General features: G+C 42.8%; 1 protein-coding gene across 5 annotated transcripts; it reads right to left on the minus strand.

The window, feature by feature from the left end:
- Nucleotides 1-1,653: 1,653 nt before the first annotated feature.
- On the minus strand, nt 1,654-21,064 carry LOC112261471 (RNA transcription, translation and transport factor protein). Of its 5 annotated transcripts, none has more exons than XM_024436817.2 (8): nt 20,871-21,053; nt 20,183-20,307; nt 19,109-19,208; nt 18,402-18,488; nt 12,728-12,816; nt 12,430-12,498; nt 11,761-11,809; nt 1,654-3,294 (listed from the first exon to the last, which is right to left on the minus strand). In XM_024436817.2, the coding sequence occupies exons 1-8, from the start codon at nt 20,929-20,931 to the stop codon at nt 3,140-3,142; spliced, it is 735 nt and encodes a 244-aa protein (XP_024292585.2). In that variant the 5' UTR covers nt 20,932-21,053; the 3' UTR covers nt 1,654-3,139. The 5 variants fall into 5 exon arrangements, with proteins under 5 accessions (XP_024292585.2, XP_024292586.2, XP_024292583.1 ...); XM_024436818.2 differs by having other exon boundaries at nt 18,402-18,479; nt 20,871-21,052; XM_024436815.2 differs by lacking the exon at nt 1,654-3,294 and adding an exon at nt 11,170-11,519 and having other exon boundaries at nt 20,871-21,064.
- Between the last annotated feature and the right edge of the window lie 1,134 nt (nt 21,065-22,198).

The raw sequence follows: 22,198 nt of genomic DNA on the forward strand, positions 1-22,198 counted from the left end.
TGATAAAAACCTAAAAGCTAGCATTTTATAGATGTGGTGTGCGTGTGTGTGTGTGACTCGAGATAGAGAGAGCCTGGAAGAGTTATGAACAATGCCGCATCGTCTCATCTTCCTGGCATCTGGGAAACTAAGTAACAGACCATCCTCTGTAGAAAACCAAGGTGGCTTATGGGAAGGTTAGAAGTGACTGACTACGCAATCTTGGTATCAGCTATATAAAAACTGCATCTTCTATAAAAGGCTAGACTCTCAGCCTAACAGTCTCATTATTGTAATAATTAATTGATATTAAATAAAGATTGTTTGAAGAAATGACCAAGACCAAGTCTCTCTCAGTACTGAATTTCCACAACACTTATGCCTTTTGCGGGTCATGTAGGATAAAAGCAGTTTGTGTAGCCTGAAACGCTATTTTCTTTTGCAGATTTAGCTTGTGTGAAAGCAGGGAGCCTCAATACAGTGCATTTGGAAAGTATTCAGACCCCTTCCCCTTATTCTAAAATTGATTAAAAGAATTCTCAATCTACAGACAATACCTCAATGACAAAGCGAAAACAGGTTTAGAAACATTTGAAAAAAACAAAAAACAAACATTAATACCTTATTTACATAAGTATTCAGATCCTTTGCTATGAGACTAGACATTGAGCTCAGGTGCATCGTGTTTCCATTGATCACCCTTGTGATGTTTCTACAACATGATTGGAGTCCACCTGTGGTAAATTCAATTGATTGGACATGATTTGGAAAGGCACACACCTGTCTATAAAGGTCCCACAGTTGACAGTGCATGTCAGAGCAAAAACCAAGCCATGAGGTCAAAGGAATTGTCTGTAGAAATCCGAGACAGGATTGTGTGGGCGAAGGTTCACATTCCAACAGGACAACGCAGGAGTGGCTTTGGGATAAGTCTCTCTGAATGTCCTTGAGTGGCACAGCCAGAGCACGAACTTGAACCCGATGGAACATCTCTGGAGAGACCTGAACATAGCTGTGCAGCAACGCTCCCCATCCAACCTGACAGAGCTTGAGAGGATCTGCAGAGAATGGGAGACTCCCCAAATACAGGTGTGCCAAGCTTGTAGCGTCATACCCAAGGCTGTAATCACTGCCAAAGGTGCTTCAAAAAAGTACTGAGTAAAAGTTCTGAATACTTATGTAAATGTAATATTCCAGTTTTGTGCAAACATTTCTAAAAACCTGTTTTTGCTCTGTCATTATGGGGTGTTGTGTAGATTTGAGGAGGAAAACATTACTTAATCCATTTTAGAATAAGGTTGTAACATAATACAATGTGGAAAAAGTCAAGGGGTAGGAATACTTTCTGAATGCACTGTACTGGGGGCCATACTTCATTTTGATGTTACGTATCAGAGCGGACACCTTCAACAAACAAAAAGACGCCAAATGACCGAGGCTGTACAAAGAGCCTTAGCATAGAACCTGTCAACTAGCAAGTTCCTCAAGTAGAAGGCAACTGCTGCCAAATCACTGTACTAAAGGCCCAGGTGACGAAATGTGACCGGTCTTCGCCGCGACATCAAAGCCATAGAAACCTAGTGGCCGACTGAGCTCAGTCTTGCATTATTGTCTTGTTTTTGAAAGAAAAACACTTTTTTTTTGTCTATAGCATCAAAATGATCATAAATGCAGTGACTGTTAACTCTTTATTTAAATATTTTTTATATATATTGACTTTCAATGTAGAAAGCACACAGCTTGAAATAACTTTTTAAATGTTCATGTTTTGAAAATAACTTTTTAGTTGTCAGATTTGATTTTGTTTATTTTTGGACAAAGCCATTGATCACGTGGTACCATTCATTCCTATATGAAGACACAATAAAGCATTGAAACAAAATGCAGTCAGTTAAGATGGTGTCTCATGGAGACATGCACAGTTTGAGCAACTCCAGGAAATTAGGTTGCAGGTTAGCTGTGTTGCCCCATCTCATTGAGTAACTCAAGTTGAAAGCTGACCGGGGTACTGCAGGCTGCCATTAGCAACTAAATTATCCTGTGTGCGCATTATTTTGATAATCGATTCAAGGACATACAGCTGGTGTACTAGCTTAAATTATTCGTACCATAATTGTCCTTGATTTTTTTTACACTGATTGACCACAAAGATTTTCATTCACAATAATAGGGATCCTGCTATCTGCTAACAATGCCTGCAGTTGGCCTTAAACTTCAGTGGCTTCAATGAGAGGGGGCAGTCATTCTCCCCTGGTATTTACGGATGTCAAAAATAACAAGTTTGGAAAGTAATGTTTGTTCTGTGGCTGATGATAGCCGAGTGTGTAGTTGTCAAGGATGTTCACTGTCCTGTGACTTAATGTAGTTATCTGATGCAGGGAGACTAATGATAGGGGATCGTTTTATGGTGCTATTTCAGGCGAGTCTTGAAGTGCTTTCCACTGTGAGAACACTTCTGTCATAGACTTCTACAGAGGCATCGAATGAAGGACTCTTGCGACAAAGCAAGTATTTCACCAACCACCACAAATACATTTCCAGGCGTTAACTGTGACTTCCCTTCCCCGCAAATAAAGTTTTGTAAATTTGTTTACCTCTTACCTTTCTATATAAAATAAAACTAGATCTTTGAGCCACAAGTCCAGTTATATCTATCCATGTGTATTGAATGAACACACAGCAATGCAGTATTTGGGTATTCTGTGCACTAATCATTTTGTATTTCACCACATTGTCGTCAAATATTTGTTCTTCCAGTTTTTTAATCCTTTATATTTCCTAAGATGTAATTCCTGACTTATATCGCTGATTCCATCTCCAACTCCAAGGGTAATTTCAGCACAGAATCTGATAGCACTTCCAATTTCATATGAACACAAACCAAAGTTTCTTCCCCCCAAATGTATTTCATACATTCTCATTCCAACACTCATGCGACAAATGCATTTCTTTCTCAAAAACAAAAACTAGTCCATTTCATTCCAACCGTCCCAAATCCTTAAAAAAAAAAAAATGAAACTCAAAGGCTTAGTCCTAGTTGTTGGATTAAAATAAAATAAGGACAAGGTCTTGGACCAATATCCATGTATAGTTTGTGGTACTTCTTTTTCACAGACTGTTGGGGGTTAAAGGCAGAGGTCAAGGGGTCAGGCAGGCCAGGTCATCTGCCGACCTTGCCCAGGCGGTGGTCTGTCTTCGGGTCTGCAATTACGGCCTGGACGGCTACGATGGCCTCATTGATCCGGGTCTGCAGGTCACGTAGCTCCTCGATGTGGAGTAGACGTAGGATCTGAGCCGCTTCGTTCAGGGTGGCGTCTGCAGAGAAAGGAGGCACACACCGTTAGAGGCCATATTACAGAGGAAGAGATTATGCTCAGTCGGTGATCAGCGGAGGACTTGAAAATGAGCCGGAGTTGAGCGGATCACCAAAACTAAAGAGGTATTTCAGTTTCAGTGCATTTTTCTTAAATAAATTATATAGCCTATCAATGTGTAGGCATACTGTGTAATAAAATCAATAATTGTGTACTAAAAACATGAATGTGTTTTTGCAGAGCACACAACGATGCCAACAACCATCCATTGAGATCAGTGGACAAAGGGCTGCACCGAAAACTTGAATACCAACTAGGATGGATCCCAAGGCAAATGTGGCTTCTTCAACATCTTTATGCTTTAGTTAATAAAACATACTCTCGTCAGCTTTGATCCATGTCTGGGCCTGAAGGACGCAAAGTTATGTTTGTCAGACGAATCATTGGATCAAAACTGCACAACAGTGCTGTTGGAGGAAATTATAGTTGAAATGATTAATTATGTATACATTTATTTAAGAACCATTTATTTTAATACTATTGCGTTATGGTATGAAATGTATGGGTTCTTGGTTAAGCTGCTACTGAAAATGTAAGTAGAACAAATTAATTGTCTGTACCTTGCAGGTTTAAGGGAGAAAGGAGGGCATATCTTTTCAGACAGATAAGAATGTTTGTTTGATGTTCCATTAGTGGAGAAAAGTATATCTTTTAGACAGATTGGAATGTTTGTTTTGAGGGGAGTAGAAGACATCTCCAGACCTGAAGACACTGCGCTAATTGTGGGGATCGGAGAGTGTGTGTGAAACTGATGATGTCATTTTATGTTCTCTCTTTAAAATCAAATGCTCTTTGTATTTTGGGGGAGTACTCTCTTGAATTAAACACTTACCTGACTTTTAAGACTGGTCTCGCTCTATTTCATGCATAAATAATAAATTTACAACTTATTATGAAATAGAGTGCGAATTTGGTTTTGGCTACAAAACATAGGCATTTAGAATTCCTCTAACAAGTGCAAAAAGAGAACACATATGGTTAATGTTCTGAAAAACATATGTCATGGCTCCCGAGTGGCGCAGCGGTGTCAGTGCAATTGGCATTACTACAGTCCCTGGTTCGAATCCAGGGTGTATCACAGCCAGCCATGATAGGGCGGCTCACAATTTCCAACGCGTCGTCCGAGTTTGGCTGTCATTGTAAATAAGAGTTTGTTCTTAACTGACTTGCCTAGTTACAGTGCCTATTCATCCCCCTTGGCGTTTTTTCTATTTTGTTGCATTACAACCTGCAATTTAAATGGATTTTTATTTGACTTTCATGTAATGGACATACACAATAGTCCAAATTGGTGAAGTGAAATAACTTGTTCTGAAAAAATTATAAAAAAATGGAAAAGTGGTGCATGCATATGTATTCACCCCCCCTTTGCTAGTGGTGCAACAAATTACCTTCAGAAGTCACAATTAAAGTCCACCTGTGAGCAATCAGTGTCACATGATCTGTCTCATGATCTCCGTATATATACACACACCTGTTCTGAAAGGCCCCAGAGTCTGCGGCACCACCAAGCAAGCGGCACCATGAAGACAAAGGAACTCTCCAAACAGGTCACGGACAAAGTTGTGGAGAAGTACAGATCAGGGTTGGGTTATAAAAAAATATCAGAAACTTTGAACATCCCACCGAGCACCATTAAATCCATTATTTAAAAAATTGAAAGAATTCGGCACCACAACAAACCTGCCAAGAGAGGGCTGCCCACAAACTCACAGACCAGGCAAGGAGGGCATGAACTCTTTTGGGATAGGGGGCAGCATTTTCACTGTTGGATGAATAGCGTGCCCAGAGTGAACTGCCTCCTACTCTTTCCCAGATGCTAATATATGCATATTATTATTAGCATTGGATAGAAAACTCTCTGAATGATGTCTGAGTATAACAGAACTCATATGACGGGCAAAAACCTGAGAAAAATCCAACCAGGAAGTGGGACATTGAGGTTTGAAGTTTTTCAAAGCTTGGCCTACCAAATACACAGTGGGATATGGATAAAGATGCACTTCCTACGGCTTCCACTAGATGTCAACAGTCTTTAGAAACTTGAATGAGGATTCTACTATAAAGGAGGGGCTCATGAGACCTGTTTGAGTCAGTGGTCTGGCATCGTGCCTTGGTCTCATGACGCGAGCTCCCGACAGAGTTAACTCGCGTTCCAGTGCTTTTCTTCCGACATAGGAATTCTCCGGTTGGAACATTGATGTTTTATGTTAAAAACATCCTAACGATTGATTCCATACATCAGGACTGTAATGGAACTTTGAGTTTTTGTCTGGACGAAGTGCCTGCGCCTCATGAAGATGGATTACTGGGCTGAACACGCTAACAAGTGGCCATTTGGACATAAATGATGGACTTTATGGAACAAATCAGACATTTATTGTCGAACTGGGATTCCTGAGTGCGCCTTCTGATGAAGATCATCAAAGGTAAGTGAATACTTATGGTGTTATTTCTAACTTCTGTTGAGTCAAATGGCAGATATTTCTCTGGCTGTTTTGGGCTCTGAGCGCAGTTCTCAGATTATGCTTTTTCCGTAAAGTTTTTGAAATCTGACACAGCGGTTGCATTAAGGAGAAGTCTAACTTTAATTCTGTGAATAACGGTTGTATCTTTAATCAATATTATTATGAGTATTTCTGCAAAATCACCAGATGTTTTGGAATCAAAACATTACTGCACGTAACGTGCCAATGTAAAATGAGAATTTTGGATATAAATATGCACATTATCGAACAAAACATACATGCCTTGTGTAACATGATGTCCCATCAGTGTCATCTGATGAAGATCATCAAAGGTTAGTGATTAATTTTATCTACAGTGGGGCAAAAAAGTATTTAGTCAGCCACCAATTGTGCAAGTTCTCCCACTTAGGCCTGTAATTTTCATCATAGGTACACTTAGACAAAATAAGAAAAAAAAAATATCCAGAAAATCACATTGTAGGATATTTATTTGCAAATTATGGTGGAAAATAAGTATTTGGTCAATAACAAAAGTTTCTCAATACTTTGTCTTCACAAGGTTTTCACACACTCTAGAGCAGTGATGTTTTGGGGCTGTTGCTGGGCAACACGGACTTTCAACTCCCTCCAAAGATTTTCTATGGGGTTGAGATCTGGAGACTGGCTAGGCCACTCCAGGACCTTGAAATGCTTCTTACGAAGCCACTCCTTCGTTGCCCGGGCGGTGTATTTGGGATCATTGTCATGCTGAAAGACCCAACCACATTTCATCTTCATTGCCCTTGCTGATGGAATGAGGTTTTCACTCAATCTCACGATACATGGCCCCATTCATTCTTTCCTTTACACGGATCAGTCGTCCTGGTCACTTTGCAGAAAAACAGCCCCCAATGCTTCACAGTAGGTATGTTATCACCCCCATGCTTCACAGTAGGTATGGTGTTATTTGGATGCAACTCAGCATTCTTTGTCCTCCAAACACGACGAGTTGAGTTTTTAACCAAAAAGTTCTACACTGCTCAAAAAAATAAAGGGAACACTAAAATAACACATCCTAGATCTGAATGAATGAAATATTCTTATTAAATACTTGTTTCTTTACATAGTTGAATGTGCTGACACCAAAATCACAAAAATGATCAATGGAATCAAATTTATCAACCCATGGAGGTCTGGATTTGGAGTCACACTCAAAATTAAAGTGGAAAACCACACTACAGGCTGATCCAACTTTGATGTAATGTCCTTAAAAGAAGTCAAAACGAGGCTCAGTAGTGTGTGTGGCCTCCACGTGCCTGTATGACCTCCCTACAACACCTGGCCATGGTCCTAATGAGGTGGTGGATGGTCTCCTGAGGGATCTCCTCCCAGACCTGGACTAATGCATCTCCTGGACAGTCTGTGGTGCAATGGAGCGAGACATGATGTCCCAGATGTGCTCAATTGGATTCAGGTCTGGGGAACGGGCGGGCCAGTCCATAGCAGCAATGCCTTCCTCTTGCAGGAACTGCTGACACACTCCAGCCACATGAGGTCTAGCATTGTCTTGCATTAGGAGGAACCCAGGGCCAACTGCACCAGCATATGGTCTCACAAGGGATCTGAGGATCTCCACTCGGTACCTAATGGCAGTCAGGCTACCTCTGGCGAGCACATGGAGGGCTTTGCGGCCCCCCAAAGAAATGCCACCCCACACCATGACTGACCCACCGCCAAACCGATCATGCTGGAGGATGTTGCAGCAGAACGTTCTCCACGGTGTCTCCAGACTCTGTCACGTCTGTCACATGTGCTCAGTGTGAACCTGCTTTCATCTGTGAAGAGCACAGGGCGCCAGTGGTGAATTTGCCAATCTTGGCGTTCTCTGGCAAATGCCAAACGTCCTGCACGGTGTTGGGCTGTAAGCACAACCCCCACATGTGGATGTCGGGCACTCATACCACCCTCATGGAGTCTGTTTGACCGTTTGAGCAGACACATGCACATTTGTGGCCTGCTGGAGGTCATTTTGCAGGGCTCTGGCAGTGCTCCTCCTGCTCCTCCTTGCACAAAGGCGGAGGTAGCGGTCCTGCTGCTGGGTTGTTGCCCTCCTACGGCCTCCTCCACGTCTCCTGATATACTGGCCTGTCTCCTGGTAGCACCTCCATGCTCTGGACACTACGCTGACAGACACAGCAAACCTTCTTGCCACAGCTCGCATTGATGTGCCATCCTGGATGAGCTGCACTACCTGAGCCACTTGTGTGGGTTGTAGACTCCGTCTCATGCTACCACTAGAGTGAAAGCACCGCCAGCATTCAAGTGACCAAAACATCAGCCAGGAAGCATAGGAACTGAGAAGTGGTCTGTGGTCAGCACCTGCAGAACCACTCCTTTATTGGGTGTCTTGCTAATTGCCTATAATTTCCACCTGTTGTCTATTCCATTTGCACAACAGCATGTGAAATTTGTCAATCAGTGTTGCTTCCTAAGTGTGATTGACTTGGATTTACATTGTGTTTAAGTGTTCCCTTTATTTTTTGAGCAGTGTATTTTGGTTTCATCTGACCATATGACATTCTCCCAATCTTCTTCTATGATCATCCAAATGCTCTCTAGCAAACTTCAGACGGACCTGGACATGTACTGGCTTAAGCAGGGGGACACGTCTGGCACTGCAGGATTTGAGTCCCTGGCGGCATAGTGTGTTACTGATGGTAGGCTGTTACTTTGGTCCCAGCTCTCTGCAGGTCATTCACTAGGTCCCCCCGTGTGGTTCTGGGATTTTTGCTCACCGTTCTTGTGATCATTTTGACCCCACGGGGTGAGATCTTGCGTGGAGCCCCAGATCGAGGGAGATTATCAGTGGTCTTGTATGTCTTCCATTTCCTAATAATTGCTCCCACAGTTGATTTCTTCAAACCAAGCTGCTTACCTATTGCAGATTCAGTCTTCACAGCCTGGTGCAGGTCTACAATTTTGTTTCTGGTGTCCTTTGACAGCTCTTTGGTCTTGGCCATAGTGGAGTTTGGAGTGCGACTGTTTGAAGTTGTGGACAGGTGTCTTTTATACTGATAACAGGATCAAACAGGTGCCATTAATACAGGTAATGAGTGGAGGACAGAGGAGCCTCTTAAAGAATCTGTGAGAGCAGGTCTATGAGAGCCAGAAATCTTGCTTGTTTGTAGGTGACCAAATACTTATTTTCCACCATAATTTGCAAATAAATTCATATAAAATCCTACAATGTGATTTTCTGGATTTTTTTTCTCATTTTGTCTGTCATAGTTGAAGTGTACCCCTGATGAAAATTACAGGCCCCTCTCATCTTTTTAAGTGGGAGAACTTGCACAATTGGTGGCTGATTAAATACTTTTTTGCCCCACTGTATATCTCTGCTTTTTGACTCCCATCTTTGGCTGGAAAAATGGCTGTGTTTTTTTGACTTGGCTATGACCTAACAATCATATGTTGTGCTTTCACTGTAAAGCATTTTTTGAAATAGGACACGATGAGTAGATTAACAAGATGTTTATCTTTCATTTGCTGTATTGGACTTGTTAATGTGTGAAAGTTACATATTTCAAAAAAATATTTGAATTTCGCACACTGCCTTTTCAGCGGAATGTTGTCGAGGGGTTCCGCTAGCGGAACTTCTGCCCTCGAAAGGTTAATCAGAGAGTTAACAAAGAACCCAAAGATAACCCTGAAGGAGCTGCAAAGCTCCACAGTGGAGATTGGAGTATTTGTCCATAGGACCACTTTAAGCCGTACACTCCACAGAGCTGGGCTTTTATGGAAGAGTGGCCAGAAAAAAAGCCATAAAGCCATGCTTAAAGAAAAAAAATAAGCAAACATGTTTGGTGTTCGCCAAAAGGCATGTGGGAGACCCAAAAGAAAGTACTCTGGTCCGTTTAGACTAAAATTGAGCTTTTTGGTCATCAAGGAAAACCCTATGTCTGGCGCAAACCCAACACCTCATCACCCCGAGAACACCATCCCCACAGTGAAGCATGGTGGTGGCAGCATCATGCTGTGTGGATATTTTTCATCAGTAGGGACTAGGAAACTAATCAGAATTGAAGGAAGGATGGATGGCGCTAAATACAGGGAAATTCTTGAGGGAAACCAGTTTGTCTCCCAGAGATTTGACTCTGCAACCGAGGTTCACCTTCCAGCAGGACAATGACCCTAAGCATACAGCTAAAGCAACACTTGAGTGGTTTAAGGGGAAACATTTAAATGTCTTAGAATGGCCTAGTCAAGGCCCAACCTCATTCCAATTGAGAATCTGTGGTATGACCTTCAAGATTGCTGTACACCAGCGGAACCCATCCAACTTGAAGAAGCTGGAGCAGTTTTGCCTTGAAGAATGGGCAACAATCCCAGTAGCTAGATGTGCCAAGCTTATAGAGACATACCAAGAGACTTGCAGCTGTAATTGCTGCAAAAGGTGGATCTACAATGTATTGACTTTGGGGGGGGGGAGAACAGCTATGCACGCTCAAGTTGTTTTTTTTTGGTAATATTTCTTGTTTGTTTCACAAAAATTATTTAGCATCTTGAAAGTGGTAGGCATTTTGTCTAAATCAAAGGATACAACCCCCCCCAAAAAATATATTTTAATTCCAGGTTGTAAGACAACAAAACAGGAAAAATGCCAAGGGGGGTGAATACTTTCGCAGCCACTGTAAATAAAAGGTTCAATAAAATAAAATATACTTTTAAAATAAATCGCTTTAGCCGACATGTTGCGGTTCATCTAATGAAGGATTGACGCGATCTATAAGCCCAGGACAATAGTAAAACGGGAAATAAGATACACTACAAGAAAGGGAACACACAAAAAAACAGAAAACGATTGCAGGTCGGAGGGCCATCAAGCGAAACAGACCAATGAAGCACGGTTAACAAGAAGTTAAGCTTTATTTTTTATGTTATACACTTGTGATTTTATGAAAGTTAAATATTTAAAATACTGTAGCTTGATGTTGGCCAGGTGGGACACCCATAAGAAGTTAATAAGCAGTGCAGATCACCTCCTATTATCTTTCTCAGAGTTAAGAATTGTGTGTTCAATTATTTGTGACATTGTAGCATTTAAAGCATATTGAAGATAGAAGCAATAGGATTTGAAGCAAAAGCCTACCCGCGTGGTCAACTATTTCAGCAACGTTTACGTGCTGCTCGACAACAAGCATAGTCTTGATAAATCAATTTGATTTTTAACTGAATATCTGTTTGGTTATTCGTTAGACTACAATGAGGGTGTGGAAATGTTAGGATAATTTTAGTCTTAGTACTGTAACCTACTCCCGACCAATCACGTTGTACAGCACCATTTTCCCTGAATGTTTCATTTTTCTTGGAATGGAAACACCATAATATTAAGCAACATTTCTTAAAATAAATCCCATATACCATGTTTTACAAAAAAGGTTTCAAATTCTCTAGTATAGCCAATATTAGACTGTCAAATGCTTCTCAAAGAAGCCCTCTGGTGGTCAAACTAGCATTAATGCAACAATGGCTGACACTTAGATAACGTGCCACAGAATTCTGCGGCAGCCCGCAAGGTGTACTGCAACTTTTACAGGAAGAACCACTGTAGTCTCCACAATGACACGTTCCATGCCTTGTTTCCTTTGCGCAGATGTGTCTCCAACTGATCTGGAACAGATCTTGACACAATGTGATGGCCATACCCACCCAAGCAATCCTACAGAGTATTACATCAACAGTACAGTCAAGATATAAATGCCATGTCTATCATATCAATAGGACAGAATGTTGAGACAATTTAGATTATTATAATTGCCTTGGGCACAAGAAGATGGGAGAATTAAGTGTTTAAAATGTAATTTAGTCAAGTCCATTTATGAGGAAATTAAGGATGACAAGGCACATGGTTTAAAAATGAGTTTGTGTGTATTACTTCAAAAACTCGACTGAGCACTCACCTCCGGTATCAAAGCCGAGGATGTGCTTGTCCAAGGCCACAGGGAGACCCTTGAGGAGACAAGGCAAAAACAGGAAGAAATACATCACGGCAATTAAAAGCAAATCCGGACACATTAAGTGCCAATATACTGTATGTGCGGCCACTTAAAATACCATAGCCACCTAGACAACTCCAACACCACTCAACACAGGCCTTACCTATCATACTATGGGGCCGTTATGTATCAAGCATCTCAGAGTAGGAGTGCTGATCTAGGATCAGGTCCACGTTCGATCCTATTCATTGTGATTCAAAAAGCAAAATTGATCCTGAATTAGTACTCAGATGCTTGATACATACGGGCCCTGAGCAGTAACGTGTGCTGAGAGTTCCCATGTATTATGTCAGATTGAGAAAATAGAAGTGTCAGACTTGGGATCAAATTACATTTGTTTTCTTTCAAATACACTCTGCGCTTAATTGAGCTTTCCCAGTGCAAAACCTGTCCATCTGGCACACCAGGCAGGCTCAATTCAACGTAAAATGAAAACAAATACTGTTTGGACCCAGGTATGAAATATTGCAGGTACTCTTTTGAATCACATTTCAAAACAACACATTTTGATGAAGCCTAAATGTGTAGGTGGATCTCAGTCAGTCAAAGACTCGATCTTCAAAAGTAAATCACCTCTTTAGACTGGCTGGCCTTGGCTATGGCTTCTGGAGTCAGCCTCTCTTGGATAAGGATCCTTATAGCCTGTTAGACAAGGGAAATGACCCCACCATTGTTATCAAATCTGAAATCAGCACAGGTTCGTCATTTATACCCTGTTCATAAGAAATTAGTAAAGTGCCGATCTGAACTGTACTAGCTCAGATATTTTGGGTGAGTAACCAGGCCCTCGCACTACAGCTAGGCTTGGCTCAGTAGTGTGAAAAGGATATTAGTACGTCTGATATGGGTCTCGGTTGCCACGGGTTCTCACCTTCAGCATGACCAGGTAGTCGTCGTGACGCTGGATCTTCAGCAGGCTAGCCAGGCCTAAGACACCAGCCTTAAAGTCTGGGTTGCTGCCTTGAGGAGCACACACACTTATTGTCAACACAACATGGAGGCTGTTGACTCAGTTACATTCATGAAGTCAGCTGGAGTCACAACTGTCCCCGTTGGTGCGATTCTGTGTATGTGCGTAATATACAGTATATCACAAAAGTGAGTACACCCCTCACAGTTTTGTAAATATTTGAGTATATCTTTTCATGTGACAACACTGAAGAAATGACACTTTGCTACAATGTAAAGTAGTGAGTGTACAGCTTGTATAAGTGTAAATTTGATGTCCCCTCAAAATAACTCACAGCCATTAATGTCTAAACCGCTGGCAACAAAAGTGAGTACACCCCTAAGTAAAAAATGTCCAAATTGGGCCCAAAGTGTCAATATTTTGTATGGCCACCATCATTTTCCAGCACTGCCTTAACCCTCTTGGGCATGGAGTTCCCAAGAGCTTCTCAGGTTGCCACTGGAGTCCTCTTCCACTCCTCCATGACGACATCACAGAGCTGGTGGATGTTAGAGACCTTGCACTCCTTCACCTATATCCTTTTGAGGATGCCCCACAGATGCTCAATAGGGTTTAGGTCTGGAGACATGCTTGGCCAGTCCATCACCTTTACCCTCAGCTTCTTTAGCAAGGCAGTGGTCTTGGAGTTGTTTGGGGTCGTTATCATGCTGGAATACTGCCCTGCGGCCCAGTCTCCGAAGGGAGGGGATCATGCTCTGCTTCAGTATGTCACAGTACATGTTGGCATTCATGGTTCCCTCAATGAACTGTAGCTCCCCAGTGCCAGCAGCACTCATGCAGCCCCAGACCATGACACTCCCACCACCATGCTTGACTGTAGGCAAGACACACTTGTCTTTGTACTCCTCACCTGGTTGCCGCCACACACGCTTGACACCATCGGAACCAAATAGGTTTATCTTGGTCTCATCAGACCACAGGACATGGTTCCAGTAATCCATGTCCTTAGTCTGCTTGTCTTCAGCAAACTGTTTGCGGCTTCCTTGTGCATCATCTTTAGAAGAGGCTTCCTTCTGGGACGACAGCCATGCAGGCCAATTTGATGCAGTGTACGGCGTATGGTCTGAGCACTGACAGGCTGACCCCCCACCCCTTCAACCTCTGCAGCAATGCTGGCAGCACTCATACGTCTATTTCCCAAAGACAACCTCTGGATATGACGCTGAGCACGTGCACTCAACTTCTTTGGTCGACCATGGCGAGGCCTGTTCTGAGTGGAACCTGTCCAGTTAAACCTCTGTATGGTCTTGGCCACTGTGCTGCAGCTCAGTTTCAGGGTCTTGGCAATCTTCTTATAGCCCAGGCCATCTTTATGTAGAGCAACAATTCTTTTTTTCAGATCCTCAGAGAGTTCTTTGCCATGAGGTACCATGTTGAGCTTCCAGTGACCAGTCAGTATGAGGGAGTGTGAGAGCGATGACACCAAATTTAACACACCTGCTCCCCATTCACACCTTAACGAGTCACATGACACCGGGGACGGAAAATGGCTTATTAGGCCCAATTTGGACATTTTCACTTAGGGGTGTACTCACTTGTTGCCAGTGGTTTAGACATTAATGGCTGTGTGTTGAGTTATTGAGGGGACAGCAAATTTACACAAGTGTAATTTCTTCAGTGTTGTCACATATGAAAAGATATTCAAATATTTACAAAAATGTGAGGGGTGTACTCACTTTTGTGATATACTGTGTAAGTTAAACACACACGTCAAACGTTTGTATACACATTCATTCAAGGGTTTTTATTTATTTGAACTGTTTTCTACATTGTAGACATCAAAACTACGAAATAAGATATGTCGGGTCATTGCCCTGTTGAAAAACAAAATGATAGTCCCGCTAAGTGCAAACCAGATGGGATGGCATATCTCTGCAGAATGATGTGGTAGCCATGCTGGTTAAGTGAGCCTTGAATTCTAAATAAATCACTGAGTGTCACCAGCAAAGCACCTAGGGTTGCAAAGGGTCGGAAACGTTCCGGTAAACTTCCTGGACAATTTCCATGGGATGTTAATTCCAGGAATTTTGCTTAAATTCATAAAAAAAGTTGTGAGATAAACATTCATATCCCAAATTCAACATAATTGCAACCCTCTGCATGTACAGTGCATTCTTCCATCACATGTACAGCTGATTCTCAAGATCTTGCACACTAATGAGACGCTATTGAGCCCACACTACTACACTGTCTGAGCCAAGGACTACAGCTGAAGTTGGAAGTTTACATACACTTAGGTTGGAGTAATTAAAACTTGTTTTTCAACCACTCCACAAATTTCTTGTTGCCAAAACTATAGTTTGTTAAGTCGGTTAGGACATCTACTTTGTGCATGACAAGTCATTTTCCCAACAACTGTTTACAAAGACAGATTGTTTCACTTAAATCACAATTCCAGTGGGTCAGAAGTTCACATACACTAAGTTCTAGGGCCTTTAAACAGCTTGGAAAATTCCAGAAAATTAAGTCATGGCTTTAGAGGCTTCTGATTGACATCATTTGAGTCAATTGGAGGTGTACCCGTGGATGTATTTCAAGGACTACCTTCAAACTCAGTGACTTTTTGCTTGACATCATGGGAAAATCAATCAGCCTCCACAAGTCTGGTTCATCCTTGGGAGCAATTTCCAAATGCCTGAAGGTACCACGTTCATCTGTACAAACGATAGTATGCAAGTCTAAATACCATGGGACCACGCAGCCGTCATACCTCTCAGGAAGGAGACACGTTCGGTCTCCTAGAAATGAACGTATTTTGGTGCGAAAAGTGCAAATCAATCCCAGAACAGCAAAGGACCTTGTGAAGATGCTGGAGGAAACAGGTACAAAAGTACCTATAAAATCTATAAAACTAGTCCTATATCGACATAACCTGAAAGGCAGCTCAGCAAGGAAGAAGCCGCTGCTCCAAAGCTGCCATAAAAAAGCCAGACTACGGTTTGCAACTGCACATGGGGACATAGATGTTACTTTTTGGAGAAATGTCCTCTGGTCTGATGAAACAAAAATAGAACTGTTTGGCCATAATGACCATCGTCATGTTTTGGAGGAAAATGGGGGAGGCTTGCAAGCCGAAGAACACCATCCCAACCATGAAGCACAGGGGTGGCAGCATCATGTTGTGGGGGTGCTTTGCTGCAGGAGAGACTGTTGCACTTCACAAAATAGATGGCATCATTAGCAAGGAAAAATATGTGGATATATTGAAGCAACATTTCAAGAAATCAGTCAGGAAGTTGGGTCTTCCAAATGGAAAATGACCCAAGCATATCTCCAAAGTTGTGGCAAAACGGCTTAAGGACAACAAAGTCAAGCTATTGGAGTGGCTATCACAAATCCCTGACCTCAATCCTATAGAAAATTTGTGAGCAGAACTGAAAAAGCGTTAAACTGCTTAACTATTTATCTGTACATGGAATTTCATTTGTTTTTTTCAGGAAAATGCCACAGGCACTATCCGTAGAAAAAAAAGCTGTGTACATTTGCAAATACTGTGTCCAATCATCATGTGTCAAGAATGCAACAAAGATGCAGAATCATCTGGCCAAGTGCATACAGTTCCCTCAGCGCTCACAACCTCTGACAAAAGTCCCTCTACTTCTATTCGAGGTGAAAATGATGAATCAGACACCTTATCGATAGCAACAGCTCATGGTCCTTCTGGATCAGATTTTGTTTTTTGACTCAATGGAGGGACGAAGTCAGAAATGCTGATGAATGTCTTTCTCAAGCTGAGTATGCAACTGGTTCACCTCTGATGCTCACAGGCAATGTGTATTGGAAGAGATTTCTGAATGTTTTTCGTCCAGCTTACACCTCTCCAACCAGACATGCTTTATCTACATATTTGCTGGATGCAGAGTGCAAGTGAAGGTTAAGCAAATCATAGAGAAAGCAGACTGTATTGCAATCATTCTGATGGGTGGTCGAATGTTCGTGGGCAAGGAATAATTAACTACATCATCTCCACCCTTCAACCAGTATTCTACAAGAGCACACAAGGGACAACAGACATTCCGGTCTCTACATTGCAGATGAGCTGAAGGCAGTCATCAATGACTGCCGTCAGCGACCAGTCATCAATGACCAAATACAGAAGGTATTTGCACTGGTGCCAGACAATGCTGCGAACATGAAAGCTGCTTGGTCTAAAGTGGAGGAGTCCTACCCTCACATTACACCCATTGGCTGTGCTGCTCATGCATTGAATCTGCTACTCAAGGACATCATGACACTGAAGTAAGCCAAGGAAACGGTTTGGTATGTGAAGGGTCATCAAGTTATAGCAGCAATCTACTTCACCAAGCTAAGTGAGAAGAAGCTTGAAGCTGCCCAGCAACACCTGTTGTGGTGGTGTTGTCATCATGTTTGTCTCCTGGAGGGGAAGGAGTCTCCATATCACAGTCTGCCGATGTGGACAGCCCCATCAAGAGGATCCTCCTGGATTATGTATTTTGGGAGAGAGTGGTAAGCAGCTTGAAACCTATAGCAGTAGCCATTGAACAGATTGAGGGAGACAATAGCATCCTGTCTGATGTTCAGACTCTGCAAGAGAAGAAATCGGTACTGCCCTGCCTACTTCACTGTTGCTCCAAGCAGAGGAAACTGCAGTTCTGAAATGCACCAAAAAAAGTTTAGACTTCTGCTTGGAGCCCATAGACGCAGCAGCATACATGTTGGACCTCAAGTATGCTGGCAAGAGCATCCTGTCTGGTGCAGAGATCAACGAGGCCTATGGTGTTATCACTACCATGTCTTGCCACCTTGGCCTGGATGAGGGCAAGGTTCTTGGCAGTCTGGAAAAGTACACTTCCAAGCAAGGGCTTTGGGATGGAGATGCAATACGGTAGTCATACCAACATATCTCATCAGCCACCTGGTGGAAGAGACTTTGTGGATCTGAGGCTCTTTCCCCTATTGCCTCCATCATCCTCCAAATCCCACCAACATCAGCCATCTCAGAGAGCAACTGGTACTTGTTTGGGAACACCCACACCAAAGTACACAACATGCTGACCAATACAAGGGTTGAAAAATTGGTGGCCATCTGGGCAAATTTGAGGCCGTTTGAGCCTGACAACATGCCATCCTCAACAAGGTTAGAAAGGGACAGTGAAGATGAGGCCTTAGTCTGATGTTCAGGAGGTGGACATTGAGAAGGTCCAGGGAGAAGACATGGAAGCCTGAGAGGAAGTGGCCAGAAACAAAATGGCCAGAAACAAGTAATTTTCTTCTGAAACTCATCAGTCTATTCTCGTTCTGAGAAATTAAGGCTATTCCATGCAAGAAATTGCCAAGAAACTGAAGATCTCATACAACGCTGTGTACTACTGCCTTCACAGAACAGCACAAACTGTCTCTAACCAGAATAGAAAGAGTGGGAAGCCCTGATGCACAACTGAGCAAGAGGACAAGTACATTAGAGTATCTAATAAGTCTGGTGGTCTGGCCCAGACACGGTTAAGTTAACCCACTTTAGTACTACGTTTTTCACTGGTTTCTATAATCAAACGATTCTATCACAGAACATCAGGGACAGAGAAAGGAGTAAATAGGAAGGAGTGGTTATGCTCACTGTCCAGATGGATGAGGGGATCCGAGGGTTTCGCCGCCTCGGTGGCTGTGGCTGGCGGGCAATTCTTGTACTTCTCAACTGGGGAGCCAGTAGGACACACAACATCCAGACAGTGACCACTTAGTCCATGCCCCCCAATAACTACATACTACTACCATCAATTTTTTTTTACAACAAAGACTTGCTTTAGTAGTGTATAAGCACATATATTTAACATTCCTGAACGATGACAATACAGTGTATGGCAAGAGAGGGTGGAACCACAACTAGATTATCCCTTATGGTAGAGCAGCCCAAGATGCCACTGTTAAGACAATGCTGCCATCTAGTGGCTAAAGGACGCATGACCACCCCCACAACAATACTATACAGTACAGCCCTCAAACTCAACTCCGGACCACGAAGCCCTTAAAAAAAAAAGAAGTTGGGACTGATTTAGGCCTGGCACACAAGGTGGGTGCAATTAATTATCAGGTAGAACAGAAAACTAGCAGGCTCCGGATCTCATTGGGTAAGAGTTGAGTTCCCCTGCTACACGGTATCTCCAAGTAAAGGTTGGTTGAAAATATACTGTATTGTCATCTTCAATGGACTACAATAGTTAAACTAGTAATATGCCACAACATGTAGCCCAAGTACAAACAATGGGCACCGAATCATATGGCCACATTTTTTTTGAATAAAGCAAAAGAGAGAAAATACTGTACCATTGTCGCCATATTCCAACCGAACGGCTAGACCCAGCAACCAGTCCACTGACTCCTGTCTCTCTTCGACAGTGAATGGGCAATTCACATCTTGAAGATACTGCATAGGAAACAGAGTCAGGCTCATGTTCCGTAGGGAGAAAACTTGCCCCAGTGTGCCCTCCTGAATAGGTGTACCGTGTATACCAGGTGCCTGAGATCATAGCTGTGATACACGCTTCTTCAGCGGTTCACATCCATCGGAATGTTGCTGTTACTAGCTGTTCCCTGGTAGCTCTTTTTTTCAGAGCACTTGGGGCCAGGTGTTTATTCATCAGCGCACACCGTAGAAAACATTTTGCACTGGAAAAACTAAAACAAGCGCTGACGGGCTGTGTCACAGTAGTCTTTCCTCATCCCATCCTCCCCTTACCTCTCTCTCAAAAATGGCAGTTGGAACGAGGATTCGAGGACAGAGGGCGCTTTCTGGTCAGGGAACAGGGATGGTAACTTCACAACCCCAATGGAGGTTCTTCAATGAAGAAGAGTGTATCACAGCTATGGAGGCCAGTGATGAGGGTGGTAAATCAGCTTACTATGAGCATTTAAGCATTTTTAGGCCTACTGACTGATCTTGGGGCACGTTGAACAGGACACAACGTTTTGGAATGTTCAGATAGATGTAGGCTAACGTAGGACAAACATGCCTCTCCAACATTTAGAAGACCTAATTAAGTCAGTTCTATTCATGGAATTTTGATCTGCAGCATTCGACAACTGAACTGGCTTGATTGTTTTGCTCATGATGTAAACAGTTAGGGAAGGGGTTGAGAGAACACATTGATAATTGATATGGAAATAAAGTGGGAAAAGAGCCCCACCATGGTTCAGTAAGGAGAAAATGTTATAACACATGGAGATACTACATACACTTCTCCAATAAGAAAGGACACAGATACATTGCAAAATGTATTGCTACAGTGCACCCTACTGAACACAATCCATGTCGTGTTACTTGGATGTAATATGAACAACACTTTTTCTGACCCATGGGTTGATTCCAGTTTAGTAACTGTAACTAGCCGTGCTGCTCACCTGCTCAAAGGACTTGGGCCATCCCGAGCTGGGGATATTCCTCAGGTTGCCCCGGTCTTCAATTTTGTAGTGTCTGATTTTCTGGTCCTCCAGCCACACAATGAAATTCCTGAACTCTGTCTCATCTGTGCAAAACAGAATATTAGCTAAATCATTGACACATAGCTAGATTCACTCTGCAAAGCTAACTGACCTGCATAAATGTGCCAGTGGTAGTAGGGTTTCCTTTAATATGAAATTATAGCTTGTATATACAACCGGCTGAAATTCACACACGACTAGTCACAATACAAAGAAACAAAGCATAGATACTGTACCAATTTCCGATGCCACCCCTAACCTAGTTAGGTTCTCGGCCTCCACTGCCTGTTTGGCACTGTTAGTAAGCTCCCAAAAAGCTAGTTAATTAGCTAACGTTACCTGAGCTAATGCACACAAGTACAAAACCTGACCACCTAACACGAATCACATGTTAATAATTTAATGACATAAACGCAGCCAATATAAACAAAGCCTAAATACATATTACAGGCGTGGCTGTATTGAAATGTTTTAGACAGAGTAAGAGCTTGTTAGTTAAAAGGTAACGTTAGATGCTAACTAACATATTTGAGCATGGCCATGGCTAGCTCTGAACATGTACGTCATTCATTAGCAGATAACTCGTTTGTCGTGGTTTTATAGCTACCTTTACAGTCAAACCCAGAGGGGTTATGGTAATCCAAAGCTGTCAGTTTTCTTCGAAACATGTTGACAAGCTGTTCTAGCTAGCTTTATAACTAACCTTAGAGAAACTTTTAGCCCGAAAGCGAGACACCTCTTCTAATGTGGCTAAACCTGCAGACTTCTTCTTCTGTGGGGTTTAACGGCGGTTGGCATCAAGTGTTTATGGTGCATTACCGCCACCAACTGTACAGGGGTCGAACAATAAAGAAAAGGCGGAGGGGTTGCTTAATTAACACAAACTAAAACATATTCCATAGCGCCACGGGCTCCCGGGCATGAGATGGTGGTACTGCTTGGGCCAGTAGCTCAAGTAAATCCTTTGCCGTAAAATGGAAACGCTCTGCTGCATCCTGGCCCAGGTATCCTGGAAGGATATTGACCTCATTCTGTCAGTAGAGGATGCCTGGTTGTTCTTTAACATGGCTTTCGAAGACCTTAGAAAGGCAGGGTAGATATAGGTCTGTAGCAGTTTGGGTCTAGAGTGTCTATCACATTGAAGAGGGGGATGACCGTGGCAGCTTTCCAATCTTTGGGGATCTCAGACGATACGAAGGAGAGGTTGAATAGGCTAGTAATAGTGGTTTCAACAATTCCGGCAGATCATTTTAGAAAGAGAGGGACCAGATTGTCTAGCCCGGCTGATTTTCCAGATTTTGCAGCTCTTTCAGAACATCAGCTATCTGGATTTGGGTGAAGGAGAAATGAGGGAGGCTTGGGCAAGTTGCTGTGGGGGGTGCAGGGCTGGTGACTGGGGTAGGGGTAGCCAGGTGGAAAGCATGGCCAGCCGTAGAAAAATGCTTATTGAAATTCTCTATGGTGGATTTATCGGTGGTGACAGTGTTTCCTCGGTGCAGTGGGCAGCTAGGAGGAGGTGCTCTTATTCTCCATGGACTTTACAGTGTCCCAAAACCTTTTGGAGTTGGTGCTACAGGATGCAAATTTCTGCTAGCCTTTGCTTTCCTAACTGCCTGTGTATATTGGCTCCTAACTTCTCTGAAAAGTTCTATATCCCGGGGTCTATTCAATGCTAATGCAGTGAGCCACAGGATGTTTTTGTGCTGGTAGTCAGGTCTGGAGTGAACCAAGTGTTATATCTGTTCCTGGTTCTACATTTTTTGAACAGGGCATGCTTATTTAAAATGGTGAGCAAAGCACTTTTAACAGATCACCGACCATTCCGAAATCCACGGTACCTTTTCCGCTATGCAATCTGGTTTCAGAGCTGGTCATGGGTGCACCTCAGCCACGCTCAAGGTCCTAAACGATATCATAACCGCCATCGATAAGAGA

Source organism: Oncorhynchus tshawytscha, linkage group LG11, assembly GCF_018296145.1.
Source record: "Oncorhynchus tshawytscha isolate Ot180627B linkage group LG11, Otsh_v2.0, whole genome shotgun sequence".
Taxonomy (NCBI): domain Eukaryota; kingdom Metazoa; phylum Chordata; class Actinopteri; order Salmoniformes; family Salmonidae; genus Oncorhynchus; species Oncorhynchus tshawytscha.

Coding starts and splice junctions, on each gene's coding strand:
- LOC112261471 (XM_024436815.2), bottom strand. CDS start 20,931: ATGTTTCGAAGAAAACTGACAGCTTTGGATTACCATAACCCCTCTGGG. Junction 19,209..20,182: donor GGCCCAAGTCCTTTGAGCAG/GTGAGCAGCACG, acceptor TTTCCTATGCAG/TATCTTCAAGATGTGAATTG. Junction 18,489..19,108: donor GTTGGAATATGGCGACAATG/GTACAGTATTTT, acceptor TGTGTCCTACTG/GCTCCCCAGTTGAGAAGTAC.